The sequence below is a fragment of the Hypanus sabinus genome, chromosome 3 (genome assembly GCF_030144855.1).
Source record: "Hypanus sabinus isolate sHypSab1 chromosome 3, sHypSab1.hap1, whole genome shotgun sequence".
NCBI lineage: Eukaryota > Metazoa > Chordata > Chondrichthyes > Myliobatiformes > Dasyatidae > Hypanus > Hypanus sabinus.
In genome coordinates this window covers 189115176-189134346 of record NC_082708.1, presented here as the reverse complement: position 1 = coordinate 189134346, position 19171 = coordinate 189115176, and the positions used below count along the sequence as shown (strand labels likewise).

General features: G+C 43.4%; 1 protein-coding gene across 6 annotated transcripts in view; it reads right to left on the bottom strand.

Moving 5' to 3' along the window:
* The window catches only part of sfxn5b (sideroflexin 5b), a 282969-nt gene that overhangs the window by 55575 nt on the left and 208223 nt on the right, over positions 1-19171 (bottom strand). Inside the window, exon 15 of one of the 6 annotated variants that reach the window (XR_009511397.1) lies at positions 1202-1929. The exons of 4 other annotated variants lie outside the window; for them this stretch is intronic. Coding sequence is in view for 1 of the 2 variants with exons in the window: in XM_059965827.1 (XP_059821810.1) it covers positions 1903-1929 (27 nt within the window). In the remaining variant the exon portion in view is untranslated. Of the gene's footprint in view, positions 1-1201; positions 1930-19171 lie in introns of those variants that run through there. One more of the 6 variants, XM_059965827.1, reaches the window with a different exon arrangement.

The following is a 19171-nucleotide window of genomic DNA, read 5'->3' as shown; positions in this document are numbered from 1 at the left end:
TGTCCCCAACAAAGTACATCCCCCTTTTTAAATAATACCAAAACTATGCAGGTACCGTCAGGTGTGGCTCCAAGCTTCTGCATATTTACAGCAAAACTTATTTAGTTTTACATTCCATCCCAATCGTTTCATTGATAAATGAAAACACTCAGCAGATCAGATAGCAAGTTTGGAGAGAGAAGCAGAGTTCATGGTGGCTACAAGTCCGGGGGGTGCGGTGTGTGAGTGTGTGTGTGTGTGTGTGTGTGTGTGTGTGTGTGTGTGTGTGTGTGTGTGTGTGTGTGTGTGTGTGTGTGTGTGTGTGTGTGTGTGTGTGTGTGTGTGTGTGAGAGTGAGAGAGAGAGAGAGAGAGAGAGAGGATTCACTCTATCTATTCACATCATGATTTTATACTCCTCTATCAGATCACCCATCAGCCTTCAAGCACACTGAGGCAGGGGTTCCCAACTTTTTCTATTCCTTGGAGCCCAGGCTGGGACCCCCTGCTCTGGGGTTGGTGCGGGGCACAGTAACGTAGCAATTAGTGTAACGCTATGACAGTGCCAGTGAACAGGTTTGATTCCCACCACCCCCTCCCCCTGTGTGGGTTTCCTCCGGGTGCTCCGGTTCCTCCCACATTCCAAAGGCGTAGGGTTAATAGGTTAAATGGTCACATGGGTGTCATTGGTCAGTGTGGGTTTGTTGGGCTGAAGGGCCGGTTACCTTGCTGTGTCTCTAAATAAATACATAAATATGCAGCCAGCGTTTTCTAATTTAATTTCAGGTTTTTAGCATCTGCAGTTTTTTTTTGATTTCCACCTTTCCATTTGTCTTCCTAATTACTGAGTGCAGCTGCGCGTTAGTCTGTTTACGTATGAAGATGTCAAAAGCTTTCCTATTCTCATTGAAGGATTGAATCATGAAGGTAGGTTGCACAATGACTGCGTCACTCTGAGTTCAGAGGCCAAGGTGTGAGGATCCGAGAGCACGGTTCATTGTCAAATAAAAACAGCAATGACTGTAACATGATGCAGAATTAAACCAAACCTCTTCACATCCCTCCATTCCCAGCTTGTTCGTGTGTCCAAGAACATGTTAAACACCACTGTCATATCCCTCTCTACCACCACCCCGGCAGTCTGTTCCAAGCACCATCAACGTAGGTCGAGCGAACTAGACCTTGCAAGTTTCAAGTCAAGTTTATTGTCATTTATATACATGTACATGACATTTATAATTATATAATGTATATAGAAATGGACAAAATTCCTTTGAACCAGGGTGTAAAGCACAGTAGTACACATGACACACATATAACACACAATAACTTATGAGGGTAAAGGTAAAATCTACAGAGGAATCACACATAAATAACAAACTAAAATGCATTGATTCTAAACATTGTAAGGTATGGAACAGTGACACTTCGAATACAATGCAGCTGGAAGGTCAGGTTTAATGGCCTGAAGGAAGAAACTGATTCTCATTCTAACCACTCTTGTTTTTATGCATCTCAGTTTCCTGCCTGATGATAGAAAGTCAAAGAGGATGCTGGATGGATCGGTGGGATCCTTAATAATACTAAGGACCCTGCGTACACAGCACTCCTGATAAATGTCCCCGATGGATGGTAGGAAGACCCCTATGATCCTCTCAGCTTTTCTCATGGTCCTCTGTAGGGACTTCTGCTCCCATACCAGATGGAGATGTAGCTTGTCGGGACGCTCTCAATGGTGCTCCTGTAAAACGCAGTTAAGAAACCGGGACAGGGGAGCCTTGCTTGCCTCAATTTTCTTAGGAAGAGGTTCAGTTGTTGTTCAGAGCAAACATCAGAATGGTGAAGAAATGTGATCCAAGTGACTTTGACCATAGAATGAAAGTTGCTGCCAGGCAGGGTGGTTTGAGTATCTCAGAAACTGCTAATCACTTGACTTTTCCATGCGTTCCATTCTACAGTTTACGGAGAATGGTGTGGAAAACAAAAATCATCCAGTCAGTGGCAGCTGTGTGAGAAGTCAGAGGAGAACGGCCAGACTGGTTCTAGCTGACAGTAACTCAAATAAGCACACGTTACAACAGTGGTGCACAGAAGAGCATCTCTTTGCACAACACATTGAACCTTGAGGTGGATGGGCTACAGCAGCAGAAGACCACAGACATACACTCAGTGGCTACTTTATTAGGTATAGGAGGTACCTGTTAAGCTGCAGCAATAAGAAGATCAGCATCCTCTGTAAGAGTTTGAATATTCTTCCTGTGATCCTCTGGGGCTCTGGTTTCCTCCCACTGTCCAAAGATGGACCAGTTAGTAGGTTAACAGGTCAATGTCAATATACTGTGATTAGGCTGGGTTAAATAGATAGGTTGCTGGGTGGTGCCATTTGGTGTCAAATGGGCCTGTTCTGCACTGTATCCCTGAATAAATAAATACAAAAAGTACAAAACTCCCCATATGGAAACTGGAAATAATTTAGTTTTCCCTGAATTATCAATGACCGACTGAGATGGAACTTGGAACCGACAAGAGGCAGTTTCCCTGCAGATTTTTCTTCTCTTATTCTTCAGTCTACGTCTCTGCAGTTCATTCGAGCTCTGTCCAGCCCCTACGGCATCATTAGGGAGCTGGCCGCATGCCAACTCCAGCAATACCCCTGCACGTTCCTCTTCACACCTTTCCCGATGAGGGGAGAGAAGTGATTAGCAGTGACAAAGCAGGCATCTGCTTCCCTATCAGCAGTGTCTCTCGCTCCAAAGCCTGACAATGCCTCCAGCTCCACAGGTCCTATCTGGCTTCCTACACTAACCCCAGCTGGGACCAAAGAACCATTTGTTCATCACCCAGCCTGTGCAATTGAAAGAAAAATAAGAAAAGCTACCGCTCAAAAAATTAGTGGCATCAACATCGATGAATTAAAGATAAAGGTTTATTTGTCACATGTACAGTGAAATGCGTTGTTTTCTGTCAACAACCGACATAGTCCGAGGATGTTCTGGGGGCAGCCTGCAAATGTCGCCATGCTTCCAGCAACAGAATAACATGTCCGCAACTTACTAAGTCTAACCCGTACGCCTTTGGACTGTGGGAGGAAACCGGAGCACTCGGAGGAAACCCAGGAGAATGTTCAAACTCTTACAGGCAGTGACAGGAACAGAAGCCCAGTTGCTGGCACTGTAATCACGTTGTGCTACCCCGTGTGTTAGTAATAATGTAACAAGGTTATAACGCAGGTGAGTAGTGTTAATAATTTGCTTCTGCACATACAGGATTCTGATCACAGAATAGAACATTTTCCTACATTCGTTACACCCAAGTTATACTGGCTGATGGATGTGGAGACTGACAATAATTCTTTCAAGGTAAATAACATTATTTTTCATTTATATAGCATCTCTGACATCACAGAAAGGAACTGTGTCGGATTGCAATGTTCACAATCCATAGGAATACTATCAGACAAGAAGCCCTCCCCACCACTGAGCACACCTACATGAAACACTGTCACAGGAAAGCAGCATCCATTATCAAAAACCCCCCACCACCCACGACATGCTCTGCTCTCTCTGTTGCCATCAAGACAAAGGTACGGGAGCCTCAGGTTCAGGAACAGTTGTTGCCCGACGCCATAAGGCTCCTGAACTGGTGTAGATAACTTCACTTTCCTCAACACTGAACTGATTCCACAACCAATGGACTCATTTTCAGGGACTCTACAACTTATGTTCTAAGTATAATTTTACCTAAAATCAGAATCAGAATCAGGTTCATTATTACCCACAGGTTTCATGAAATTTGTTAACTTAGTAGCAGCATTACAATGCAATACATGTTATTATTTTAAAAAATTCTCATTATTATTTATTTTGTATTTGTTGCTTTCCTTTCTACATTGGTTGTCTGTCTTTGTGTGTAGTTTTTAATTGATTCTTTTGCATTTCTTTTCTTGAATGCCCACAAGAAAAAGCATCTCAGGTGACATTCTTTTTTTTTTTTTTTTTTTTTTTGACATTCTGATAATAAATTTACTTTGAACTTTGAATATAGAACATGGAACAGTATAGCACAGTTTAGGCCCTTCAGCCCACCATGTTCTGCTAATTCTTTAACCTACTCTAAGATCAATCTAACTTTTCCCTTGCACATGCCCCTCCATTCTTCTATCATCCACAAGCTTCTCTAAGAGTCTCTTCAATGTCCCAAGGTGCCTTCAACACCACCCCGGTAGTGTGTTCTATGCACCTACCACTCTCTGTGTAGAAAAAAAACTTACCACTGATGTCCCAGTTATACTTCAATCACCTTAAAATGATGCCTCCTTGATTTATCTATTACCACCCTGGGAAAAAGTCTCTGGCTGTCCACTCAATCTAAGCCCCTGATCATCTTTTACACCTCTAACCAGTCACCTCATCCTCCTAAGAAAAACCCTTAATTCACTCAACCTATCCTCATGAGATCTGCTCTATAATCCAGGCAGTATCCTGGTAAATCTCCTCTGCACCCTCTCTAACGGTTCCACATCCTTCCTATAGTGAGGGGTGATAATTGAACACAATATTCCAAGTGTAATGTATCCATGAAGCTCTTTAACTCAATTGCACAACCAATGAAGGCCAACACACCATATCAACTTAACAACCCTGTCAACTTAAAGAAGAAACAGAGAGGCAAAGGTGAAGGCCAATTTGGACTCAACGTAGAATTGCCTTAGGGACTCCAGCTCCGGATTTGTCCTCAGGGTTTACTCCCGAAGCCTTTCTCGTGAGTGGGTGTAGCCACAAGGCAGTGGAGGTTTGAGATCACAGTTTTTCTTCTCCAAGATGAGCTGAGGAGCCTCAAATGCCCAAAGCAACTGGTTTTAAGGCAACCTGCCTTTGCCCCTTCTCCTCTAGGTAGAAATGGGCTTAGTAGCTAACCCACACATAAAGGCCAGGAGCTGGACTTGGTTGGCAGAAGTTGTTTGAGAAGCACACTATTTAATAGGAGTGGGAGCTTATTCCCCGATCCCCCCACCCGGCTATGACAACCTTCAGGAATCAATAAGCAAGGACCGATTAAATCGCCATAAAATTGACAACCTGAGTACCATATCGTGACACTCTGCTGTCCAATAGACATAGAGGTGCTGGATAATTACCTGTCACTAGGCCTCGGAGTAGAGCAGTAATTGGTGAGCTGGCAGGTGTCAGGCGTCTCCTTGACATTTGTAAGGTTTCAAGAGGTGTAAACAAAATAAGGTAGCAGGAGTGTTTATTCCAACCACCACATTCACACCTGCACGGAGACGGTTTACATTTCTGTGGAACCTGTACCTGAAGTGCAGGCGTGCCAGCGTGAAACTGAATCCCATCAGCACCTGAGCGTCCCGCCGAATCAAAGCTGCCTCTAAAAGCTCGCAGCCTGATACAAAACAACGATCCGCCCAAAACATTCACATTGCTGAAGTAGTTGCTTTTATTACTTTCCTGGTGTATGTTGATAGAACACAGAATATACAATCAGTGGCCACTTGACTAGGCACACCTGTACACCTGCTCATTAATGCAAAATATCTAATCAGCCAATCATCTGGCAGCAACTCAATGCATAAAAGCTTGCAGACATGGCCAAGAGATTCAGTTTTGTTCAGAGCGGGGAAGAAATGTGATTGAATGACTTTGACTGTGGAATAGTTGTTGGTGCCAGACAAGAGTATCTCAGAAGTTGCAGATTTCCTGGGATTTTCACGCACAGCAGTCTCTAGTTTATAGAGAACGGCATGAAAAACAAAAAACATCCAGTGAGCAGCAGCTCTGTGAGTGCAAACATCTCCTTAATGGGAGAGGTCAGAGGAGAATGGCCAGACTGGTTCGAGTTGGCAGGAAGGTGGCAGTAGCTCAAATAACCACGTGGTGTGCAGAAGAGCATCTCTGAATGCACGTCGAACCTTTAAGTGGATGGGCTACAGCAGCAGAAGACTACAAACACACACTCAAAGCTCAGGGAAGTTCAAAGTCAATTTTTTTATCAAAGTATGTAAATGTCACCATACACAGCCCTGAGATTCATTTTCCTGCAGGCATACTTGATAAACCCATATGAGTTTAATAACCATAATAGAATCAGTGAAAGACCACACCAACTTGGGTGTTCAACCAGTGTGCAAAAGACAGCAAACTGTCCAATACAGAAAGGAAGACCCAAACTAAGTAGCTGCTGAGTGCAGTCTGGCCTACTGGAGCATGCTCAGGAAAATGGGGATAATAGGTATAAATAGCACAGCCTAGCATGTACAGAAAGGTAAATTGAGCTTCCTGTGAAGTTGGATTCATTGATATTCAATGGAATATACAGTACAATACAGGGAAAGAAGGTTAGCTTAATTAGTCATGCATACATCAATACATCAAAATATACAGTGAAGTGCACCATTTTGCATCAAATGATATCAGTGAGGGTCGGGCTGGGGGAAGCCCGCAAGTGTCACCACGCTTCCAGTGCCAACATAGCATGCCCGCAACTCATTAACCCTAATGCGTATGTCTTTGGAATGTGGGAGGAAACCAGAGCACATGGAGAAAACACATGCATTCATGAAGAGATGTACAGTATCCTTACAAACCAGCAGTGGAAATCAAATCTCAATTTTACAGCTGGCACTGTAATATCTTTACACTAAACACTATGTTACAGTGCCACCCCTTACTGAGACGCGGAGATCCGGAAGAGCAGAAGATAGTGGGACTAATTGATAAGCTCCAGTAATAACACCATAAGATGTAGGAGCAGAAACAGGCCATTTGGTCCATCGAGTCTGCTCCGCCATTCAATCATGGCTGATCCTTTTTACCCCTCCTCAACCCCATTCCCTGGCCTTCTCCCTGTAACCTTTGATGCCATATCTAATAAAGAACCTATCAATCTCTGCTTTAAATACACCCAATGAACTAGCCTCCACAGCTGCCTGTGGTAACAGATTCTCTGTTTTAAATACATGACACTCTATCCTGAGGCTGTGCCCTCTTATCCTAGAATCCCCCATGATGGGAAACATCCTTTCCACATCTACTCTGTCAAGGCCTTTCAACATTCAAAAGGTTTCAATGAGATCCCCCCCATTAATAGACAATAGACAATAGGTGCAGGAGTAGGCCATTCGGCCCTTCTAGCCAGCACCGCCATTCACTGTGATCATGGCTGATCATACACAATCAGTACCCCGTTCCTGCCCTCTCCCCATATCCCTTGACCCCACTATCTATAAGAGCTCTATCTAACTCTCTCTTGAATGCATCCAGAGAATTGGCCTCCACTGCCTTCTGGGGCAGAGCATTCCACATATCCACCACTCTCTGGGTGAAAAAGTTTTTCCGCATCTCAGTTCTAAATGGCCTACCCCTTATTCTTAAACTGTGTCCTCTAGTTCTGGACTCACCCATCAGCGGGAACATGCTTCCTGCCTCCAGTGTGTCCAATCCCTTAATAATCGTATATGTTTCAATCAGATCTCCTCTCATCCTTCTAAATTCCAGCGTATATAAGCCCAGTCACTCCAATCTTTCAACATATGACAGTCCCGCCATTCCAGGAATTAACCTTGTGAACCTACGCTGCACTCCCTCAATAGCAAGAATGTCCTTCCTCAAATTTGGAGACCAAAACTGCACACAATACTCCAGGTGGGGTCTCTCCAGGGCTCTGTACAGCTGCAGAAGGACCTCTTTACTCCTATACTCAATTCCTCTTGTTATAAAGGCCAGCATGCCATTAGCTTTCTTCACTGCCTGTTGTACCTGCATGCTTGCTTTCATTGACTGATGTACAAGAACACCTAGATCTCGTTGTACTTCCCCTTTTCCTAACTTGACTCCATTTAGATAATAATCTGCCTTCCTGTTTTTGCCACCAAAGTGGATAACCTCACATTTATCCACATTAAACTGCACCTGCCATACAGTTGTCCACTCACCCAACCTGTCCAAGTCACCCTGCATTCTCATAACATCCTCCTGACATTTCACACTGCCACCCAGCTTTGTGTCATCAGCAAATTTGCTAATGTTACTTTTAATCCCTTCATCTAAATCATTAATGTATATTGTAAATAGCTGCGGTCCCAGCACCGAACCTTGCGGTACCCCACTGGTCACAGCCTGCCATTCTGAAAGGGACCTGTTAATCGCTACTCTTTGTTTCCTGTCAGCCAGCCAATTTTCAATCCATGTCAGTGCTCTGCCCCCAATACCATGTGGCCTAATTTTGCCCACTAATCTCCTATGTGGGACTTTGTCAAAAGCTTTCTGTAAGTCCAGGTACACTACATCCACTGGCTCTCCCTTGTCCATTTTCATAGTTACATCCTCAAAAAACTCCAGAAGATTAGTCAAGTATGATTTTCCCTTCATAAATCCATGCTGACTCGGACTGATACTTCTACTGCTATCCAAATGTGTCGTAATTTCCTCTTTTATAATTGACTCCAGCATCTTTCCCACCACTGACGTCAGGCTAACCGGTCTATAATTCCCTGTTTTCTCTCTCCCTCCTTTCTTGAAATGTGGGACAACATTAACCACCCTCCAACCCTCAGGAACTGTTCCTGTATCTGTAGAACATCGGAAAATGATTACCAATGCATCCACGATTTCCAGAGCCACCTCCTTAAGTACCTTGGGATGCAGACCATCAGGTCCCAGGGACTTATCAGCCTTCAGACTCAACAGTCTATCCAACACCGTTTCTTGCCTAATATAAATTTCCTTCAGTTCATCCTTCTAAATTCCATGAGTACAGACCCAGGGCCTTTAAACATTCCCAGTATGATAACCCTTTCATTCCTAGAATCATCTTTGTGAATTGCCTCTGGACCCTCTCCAATGCCAGCACATCTTAGATGAGGAGCCCAAAACTGTTCACATTACTCAAGGTGAGGCCTCACCAGTGCCTTATAAAGCCTCAACATCACATCCCTGCTCTTGTATTCAAGACCTCTTGAAGTGAATGCTAACATGACATTTACCTTCCTCACCACCCACTTAACCTGCAAGTTAACCTTTGGAGTGTTTTGCACAAGGACTCCCAAGTCCCTTTGCATCTCAGACTTTTGGATTTTCTCCCCGTTTAGAAAATAGTCTGTTCATTTACTTCTACTACCAAAGTACATGACCATTTTTATTTTATTTGTATTTGTATTTTATTTGCCACTCTCTTGCCCATTCTCCTAATATGTCTAAGTCCTTCTAGGCCTACCTGTTTCAGCACTACCTGCCTCTCCACCAATCTTCGTATCATCAGCAAACTTGGCAATAAAGCCATCTATTCCATCATCTGAATTATTGATATGCAACATAAAACAAAGTGGTCCCTAAACTGACCCCTGTGGAATACCACTAGTCACTAGCAGCCAGCCAGACAAGGATCCTTTCATTCCCACTCATTGCCTCCTACCAATCATCCAACGCTCTAATCATGCCAGTAACTTTTTTGTAATACCATGGGCTCTTGACTTGGTAAGCAGTCTCATATGTGGCACCTTGTCAAAAGCCTTCTGAGAGTCCAAATATGCAACATCCAACATGCAACAAATATGCAACATCCCTTTATCTATCCTACTTGTAATCTTCTTAAAGAATTCTAACAGGTTGGTCAGGCAAGATTTTCCCTGAAGAAAACCATGTTGACTTTGTCCAATCTTGACCTATGTCAGCAAGTACTCTATAATCTTATCCTTAACAATTGACTCTAACATCTTCTAACCACTCTAACCACTGAGGTCAGGTTAACTGGTCTATAATTTCCTTTCAGTTGCCTTCCTTCTTTCTTAAACAGTGGAGAGGCATTTGCAATTTTTGAAGCCTCTGGTACCAAGCCAGAGTCCTAATTCTTGAAAGTTCATCGCTAATGCTTCCAGAACCCTAGGGTGCAGTTCATCTGGTCCAGGTGACTTCTGTACCCTTAGGGCTTTCAGCTTTTTCAGCACCTTCTCCCTTGTAATAGTAACTGCATTCACTTCACTTCCTTTACACAACACAATATCTGGTACATTGCTAGTGTTTTCCACAGTGAAAACTGATGCAAAATACTCATTTAATTCATTGGCCATCTCCTTGGCCCCCGTTATTATTTCTATAACCTCATTTTCTAGTGGTCCTATATCCACTCTCATCTCTCTTTTATTTTTTACGTACTCGAAAAAGTTTTTACTTTGATATTGTTATACTTGGAAAAAACCTTTACTATCCACTTTGATATTATTTGCTAGCTTGTTTTCATATTTATTTTCCCCCCTAATGATTCTTTTAGTTGCTCTCTGTAGCTTTAAAAGCTTCCCAATCCTCTATCTTCCTGCTAATATTTGCTTTGTTGTATGCCCTCTGTTTTGTTTTGTTTTACATTAGCTTTGATTTCCTTCGTCAGCCACAGTTATACTATTTTCCCATTTGAGTATTTCTTCATTTTTGGAACACATCTGCCCTGCAACTTTCTCATTTTTCTCAGAAACACACACGATTGCTGCTCTGCTGTCATCCATGCCTTCACCTCCTTCCAATTTGCTTTTGCCAACTCTTCTCTCATACCACTGTAATTTCCCTTACTCCACTGAAATACTGCTACATCAGACTTTACTTTCTCCCTGTCAAATTTCAAGTTGAACTCAATCATATTATGATCACATGCTCCTAAGGGCTTGTTTACCTTAAGCTCCCAAATCACCCTTGGTTGATTATATAACACCCAATCCAGTATAGTTGATCTCTTGGTAGGCTCAATGACAAACTGCTTTAAAAAGTCATCTCATATGCATTCTACAAATTCACTCTCTTGTGATCCATTACCAACCTGATTTTCCCAATTGACCCACATGCTGAAATCTCCCATGACTATGATAACATTGCCCTTTAGACAAGCATTTTCTATTTCCCATTGTAACCTGTGGTCTACATCCCAGCTACTGTTTGGAGGCTTGTATATAACAAGCCAGCAGGGTCCTTTTGCCCTTAAATTTATTAACTCAACCCAAAGGATTCAACATCTTCTGATCCTACATCATAGCTTTCAAATGATTTGATGCCATTCTTTACCAGCTGAGCCGCATCTCCCCATCTAACTACCTTTCTATCTCTCCAATACAATGTGTAACCTTGGACATTCAAGTCCCAACTACAACCATTCTTCAGCCACAATTCAGTGATGGCCACAGCATCATACCTGACAATCTGTACTAGTGAAACAAGATCATCCACCTTATTTCTTATACTCCGAGCATTCAGATTTAACACTTTGAGTGCTAATTTGCTTCCCTGTTTGATTTTGATCCTTAATGCACTGATACTCACCCTGCTGGCTGCAATTCTATCCTATCATCAGCCTGCCCTTTCTGAGAGTCTGACTGCACACTATCTTTGTTTTTTCACCATCCGTTCTATTCTGAGTCCCTTCATTCTCGTTCCCATCCCCTGCCAAATTAGTTTAGACCCTCCTCAACAGTTCGAACAAACCTCCCTGCCCGAATATTGGTCCCCCTCAGGTTCAGGTGCCACCCGTCACTTTCGTGCAGGTCATACCTCCCCCAGAAAAGACCCCAATGATCCAAGAACCTGAAGCCCTGCCCCCTACACCAGCTTCTCAGCCACGCCTTTATTTGCATATTAACAGATTTATAATGGCATAAAGTTAGAGAGTATCGATACTTTACAAGAAAGATGTGACTGCATCATTTATTGTGTTCCTTTGAACTACCTCAATGCACCATTGTAATGAATTGCTTTGTAAGAACAGTACGCAAGACAAGTTTTTCATTGTACCAGCATACATGTGACAAAAAAAAACCAATTTACCAATCTAAGATGTTTAATGCTATTTCCAGTTCCCATTCTGACATCTTGCTCCATGTCCTCCTCTACTGCCAAGATGAAGCTACTGTCAGGTTGAAGGCAAGACAGTGGCCGTACTTTATTAGGAGTTTGAAGAGATTTGGCATGTCAACAAATACACTCAAAAACTTCTATAGTTGTACCATGGAGAGCTTTCTGACAGGCTGCATCACTGTCTGGTATAGAGGGGCTACTGCACAGGACCGAAAGAAGGTGCAGAGGGTTGTAAATCTAGTCAGCTCCATTTTGGGCACTGGCCTACAAAGTACCCAGGACATCTTTAGGGAGCAGTGTCTCAGAAAGACGGAGTCCATTATTAAAGATCTCCAGCACCCAGGCCATGCCCTTTTCTCACTGTTACCATCAGGTAGGAGGTACAGAAGCCTGAAGGCACACACTCAGCGATTCAGGAACAGCTTCTTCCCCTCTGCATTCTGGTTCCTAAATGGACATTGAAGCTTTGGACACCACCTCACTTTTTTTAATATACAGTATTTCTGTTTTTGCACATTTTTTAATAATCTATTCAATATACTTAATTGATTTACTTGTTTATTTATTATGATGTTTTATTTTATTTATTATTTTTTTCTCTCTCCGCTATATTATGTATTGCATTGAACTGCTGCTGCTAAGTTAACAGATTTCACGTCACATTCCAGTGATAATATTCCATATTCTGTTTGAGTAGCCTCCACGCTGATGGCATGAACATCGATTTCTCTAACTTCTGATAATTTCTCCTCCCTCATTTTCGATTCCCATTCATGGCTCCCCTCTTACACCTTCCCTTCTCTGCACCTGCCCATCAGCTCTCTCTGGTGCCCATCTTCTTTCCCTTTCTCCCACGGTCCACTCTCCTCTCCTATCAGATTCCTCTTTCTTCAACCCTTTACCTTTTCCACCTATCACCACCAAGCTTCTCAATTCAACCCCTTTCCCCAACCCACCCTCCTTTCCCCAACCTCACCTGGTCTCACCTATCAGCTTGTTATCCTCCCCAACCCCACCTTCTAATGTGGCTCTGTCCCTTTTCTTTCCAGGCCCACTGAAGGATCTTGAACCGAAACATCAGCTGTTTATTCCCCTCTATAGTTGTTGACTGACTTGCTGAGTTCCTCTAAAGTCTGTCAGGACACTCTGATGGCTCCATGCACTGACAACAGCTTACTTCTGAACTGCAGCTGTATTCTAAAGCTACCAACATGGGATTTCGACCCCTGTCCTGAGGTTGGTGAACCTCTGGAGTTCTTGATCTCCTTGAGTTGGGGAGACAAAATCACAGCAGGCACTTAAAGAGGAGGTGGATACATTCCTAGAAGTTCAGATAATTGAGGGCAATGGTGATGAGGCACCAAAGAAGAGGAGGATTGTGTCCTCCTCGCTGACAATAGACAATAGGTGCAGAAGTAGACCATTTGGCCCTTTGAGCCTGCACTGCCATTCTGAGATTATGGCTGATCATCTACTATCAATACCCGGTTCCTGCCTTGCCCTCTTATCCCTTGATTCCCCTAACCATAAGATACCTATCTAGCTCCTTCTTGAAAGCATCCAGAGAATTGGCCTCCGCTACCTTCCGAGGCAGTGCATTCCAGACCCCCACAACTCTCTGGGAGAAGAAGTTTTTCCTTAACTCTGTCCTCAATGACCTACCCCTTATTCTCAAACCATGCCCTCTGGTACTGGACTCTCCCAGCATCTGGAACATATTTCCTGCCTCTATCTTGTCCAATCCCTTAATAATCTAATATGTTGCAATCAGATCCCCTCTCAATCTCCTTAATTCCAGCATGTACAAGCCCAGTCTCTCTAACCTCTTTGTATAAGACAGTCGGGACATCCCAGAAATTAACCTTGTGAATTTACGCTGCACTTCCTCTAAAGCCAGGATGTCCTTCCTTAACCCTGGAGACCAAAGCTGTACACAATACTCCAGGTGTGGTCTCACCAGGGCTCTGTACAAATGCAAAAGGATTTCCTTGCTCTTGTACTCAATTCCCTTTGTAATAAAGGCCAACATTCCATTAGCCTTCTTCACTGCCTGCTGCACTTGCTCATTCACCTTCAGTGACTGATGAACAAGGACTCCCAGATCTCTTTGTATTTCTCCCTTACCTAACTCTACACCATTCAGATAATAATCTGCCTTCCTGTTCTTACTCCCAAAGTGGATAACCTCACACTTATTCACATTAAGCGTCATCTGCCAAGTATCTGCCCACTCACCCAGCCTATCCAAGTCACCCTGAATTCTCCTAACATCCTCATCACAGTCACACTGCCACCCAGCTTAGTATCATCAGCAAACTTGCTGATGTTATTCTCAATGCCTTCATCTAAATCGTTGATGTAAATCGTAAACAGCTGTGGTCCCAATACCGAGCCCTGTGGCACCCCACAAGTCACCACCTGCCATTCCGAGAAACACCCATTCACCGCTACCCTTTGCTTTCTATCTGCCAACCAGTTTTCTATCCATGTCAATATCTTCCCCCCAATGCCATGAGCTCTGATTTTACCAACCGATCTCCTATGTGGGACCTTATCAAATGCCTTCTGAAAATCGAGGTACACTACATCCACTGGATCTCCCTTGTCTAACTTCCTGGTTACATCCTCGAAAAACTCCAATAGATTATTCAAGCATGATTTACCCTTGGTAAATCCATGCTGGCTCGGCCCAATCCTATCACTGCTATTTAGATATGCCACTATTTCATCTTTAATAATGGACTCTAGCATCTTCCCCACTACTGATGTTAGGCTGTAGTTCTCTGTTTTCTCTGTTCTCTGTTTTCTCCCTCCCTCCTTTCTTAAAAAGTGGGATAACATTAGCCATTCTCCAAACCTCAGGGACTGATCCTGAATCTAAGGAACATTGGAAAATGATTACCAATGCATCCGCAATTTCCAGGGCCACCTCCTTCAGTACCCTAGGATGCAGACCATCTGGACCTGGGGATTTGTCAGCCTTCAGTCCCATCAGTCTACTCATCACTGTTTCCTTCCTAATGTCAATCTGATTCATTTCCTCTGTTACCCTATGTCCTTGGCCCATCCATACATCTGGGAGATTGCTTGTGTCTTCCCTAGTGAAGACAGATCTAAAGTACTTATTAAATTCTTCTGCCATTTCTCTGTTACCCATAACAATTTCACCCAATTCATTCTTCAAGGGCCCAACATTGTTCTTAACAATCTTCTTTCTCTTCACATACCTAAAAAAGCTTTTGTTATCCTCCTTTATATTCCTGGCTAGCTTGCGTTCGTACCTCATTTTTTCTCTCCATATTGCCTTTTTAGTTAAGTTCTGTTGTTCCTTAAAAATTTCCCAATCATCTGTCTTCCCACTCACCTTAGCTCTGTAATACTTCCTTTTTGTTAATGCTATGCAATCTCTGACTTCCTTTGTCAACCACTGTGGCCCCTTTCACCTCTTTTGATTCCTTCCTTCTCCGGCGGATGAACTGATTTTGCACCTTGTGCATTATTCCCAAGTATACCTGCCATTGCTGTTCCACAGTCTTTTCTGCTAGGATATCCGTCCAGTTAACTTTGGCCAGCTCCTCCCTCATGGCTCCATAGTCTCCTTTGTTCAACTGCAACACTGACACCTCCGATCTGCCCTTATCCTTCTCAAATTGCAGATAAAAACTTATCATATTATGGTCACTACCTCCTAATGGCTCCTTTACTGCGAGATCGCTTATCAAATCCTGTTCATTACATAACACTAAATCCAGAATAGCCTTGTCCCTGGTCGGCTCTAGTACAAGCTGTTCCAAGAATGCATTCCTTAGGCACTCTACAAACTCCCTATCCTATGGTCCAGCACCAACCTGATTTGCCCAGTTCACCTGCATGTTGAAATCTCCCATTACTACTGCGACATTACCTTTGCCACATACCAATGTTAACTCCCTATTCAATTTACACCCAATATCCATGCTACTGTTAGGTGGCCTATAGACAACACCCATTAGGGTCTTTTAGCCCTTACTGTTCCTCAGTTCTATCCACACAGACTCTACTTCTCCTGATCCTATGTCCCCTCTTGCAAAGGACTGAATCTCATTCCTCACCAACAGGGCCACCCCACCCCCTCTGCCCACATTTCTGTCCCTACGATAGCACGTATACCCTTGTACATTCATTTCCCAGGTCTGATCTCCCTGCAGCCATGTCTCCGTCTCCAACAACATCATAGTTACCCATTCGCACCTGAGCTTCAAGCTCATCCGCCTTATTTCTGACACATCGTGCATTCAGATATAGAATTTTTAGCCCATTTCTCCTCTCTCTGTTTAAATCGCTGCCTATTGTGCTTAACCCAGCTCCCCGAACTCCCATCGGGCTATATGCTCCTTGAATTTTGTTGTCTTTCCTAAATTTACTTATTCTTTCTGCACATTTAACTCCATGTTCCGTCAGACCATCCCTCTGTACATGTGTCCTCCTTATCACTTGTTCTGCCTCACCTTTCTCTACTACACACTTAATATTCCAGAACCGTGTAGTCCCCACCTGTCCTTTATTCTTCCTCTCGCTATCCTCTCTCACATTCTGGATCCCTGACCCCTGCAAATTTAGTTTAAACCCCCCCAAGAAGCACTAGCAAACTTTCCTGCAAGAATGTTAGTACCGCTCCAGTTCAGGTGTAAACCGTCCCTTCGGAACAGACACCACCTTCCCTGGAACAAAGCCCAATTATCTAAAAACCAATCAACACAGGCGCACCTCAAGATGTGTGCTTAGCCCACTGCTCTGCTCTCTCTACACTCATGACTGTATGGCCAGGCACAGCTGAAATGCCTTCAATAAGTTTGCAGATGACACCACAACTGTTGGCAGAATCACAGGAGTGAGACAGATAAGCTGGTTGAGTGAAGTTACAACAACAACTTTGCACTCAATGGTAGTAAGACCAAGGTATTTATTTGGACTTCAGAAAGAGGAAGTTAAAGGAACACACCAGTCCTCATCGAGGGATCAGCAGCGGAATGGGTAAGCAAATTTCAAATTCCTGGGTGTCAACATCTCTGAAGATCTATCCTAGGCCCAACACACTGATGCAATTACAAAGAAGGCATGACAGTGGCAAAGTTTCATTTGGGGTCTGAGAAGATTTGGTTTGTCAACAAATATGCTTGCAAATTACTGCAGGTGTGCTATGGAAAGCACTCTAACTAATTGCATCACCATCTACGAGCATAATCGTAAAAAGTTACAGAGGGCTGCAAACTCAGCCAGTTCCATCATGGGCACTAGACTCCCCACCATCGAGAACATCTTCAAAGGGCAGTGGCTCACGAAGGCAGCAATAAATCATGAAGGAACCTCACCACCCTCTTCTCATTGCTAGCACCAGAGAGGAGGTACAGGAGCCTGAAGACACACACTCAATGTTTCAGCAACATCTTCCCCTCTGCCATCACATTTCTGAACGGTCCATGAACCTGTGGACACTACCTCACTATGTTTGCTCTCTTTTTGCATTACTTATTTTTTTATATTTCTTATTGCAACATATAGTAATTAAAAAAATATTGTACTGCACTGCTGCACAAAACTTGATGAGATATGCCAGTGATAATAAACCCGATTGTGGCTCTGGGGCAGATTAAGCACGGGCATACTGAATTGTCGGGCACACTTGAAGGGTTGAGTGGTGTCCTTGGCTCCTATTTTCCAGAGGTTGCCAGTTCCCAAGCACCAGACATCTGTGTCTCCATGATCACATAGCCAGCCGGTGCTTCCTTACTGTCAGCAGGTTGAGGAGATGCTGGGCAAGTGAATGGGCTGTGCGATATGTGTAGGTACAAATGAGCAAGCAGTACGTAGGAACACAGCAAAGTTAAGTTTGGGTTTATTGTCATCTGCACAGGTGCAATGAAACACTTATTTGCAGCAGCATCACAGGCACAGAGCATCAGGTAAACAGCATTCACAAGGAAAGTATAAATTATATACATTTTTACAGGAAAATACAATTAGATCAAGGAAAAATAAAGTCCATTTAGTGTAAATGGTCAAAGTGTATTGGTATTGATATCGGTTTATTATTGTCACATGTACTGAGGTATATTGAAACCCTGTCTTGCACACTGTTCATACAGATCAGGTCATTACACAGTGCGGTGAGGTAGAACCAGGTAAAACAATAACAATGCAGAATAAAGTATCACAGATACAGAAGAAGGTGCAGTGCAGGTAAACAATAAAGTGCAAGATGATAAGGAGGTAGATTGTCAGGTTGCGAGTCCACCTTATTGTACAAGAGATCCATTCAAGAGTCTGATAACAGTGACTGTTACGTCCAGGGAATATGGGGTCTGCCATTATGTTGGCTGCTTTACTGAGACAGCGAGAAGTGCAGTCTGAGGGGAGGCTGGCTTTAGTGTTGTGCTGAGTTACGTCCACAACTCTCTGCGGTCGTGTGCAGATCAGTGGCCATGCCACTCTGTGAGCATCGCGATAGAATGTTTTCTCTGATGCATCAATAAAATTCAGTTCTGTTGCTAAACTGTAGTGATTAGGATTCTGCTGACTGGTTTAAGAACAGATTGGCTGTGGGACTTCAGGCTTCTGTACCTTCTGTGAGAAGGTGGCATGGCCCGAATGGTGGGGATCTTTGATGATAGATGTTATTATCTTAAGGCAGAGCCTCTTGTAAATACCACTGATGGTAGGGATTCATGGTAGATCCTAAGAAACATGATGGAATCAATAAAAGACTGCCCACGACAAAGATGGACAAACAACTAATGTGCAAAAGATAAAAAATTGTGTGAATACAAAAGAGGAACAAAATAATAATAAGTAAATAAGTGATAAATATTGAGAACATGAGTTGTAGAATCCTTGAAAGTGAGTCTATAGGTTCAGTGTTGAGGTGAGTGAAGTTATCTGTGCTGGTTCAGGAGTCTAATGGCTGAGAGGTAATAACTGTTCCTGAGTCGGGTGATGTGGGACCTAAAGTTCATGAACCTCTTACCTGATGGCAGCAGCGAGAAGAGAGCATGGCCTGGATTGTGGGGGTCCTTGGTGAAGGATGCTGCTTTCCTGCAACTGCGCTCACAGTAGATGTGCTCAATGGTGGGAAGGGCTTTACTCATGATGGACCGGGCTGTATCCACCACATTTTGTAAGCTGTTTTGTTAAAGACCATCTCAGGCCATTCCACTCGTCCAAGTCCCCTGTTGCTCTCTGTATAATGTACAAAGCAGAATCCCTGGCTCCTGCTCAATAATTTTGCTTAGTGGCAGTTTCCTTTGTCAGAAGTTGCAACTAAGACACTTCACAGAAATGTGTGCACTTGGCACAGAGCCCTCTCTGTCTC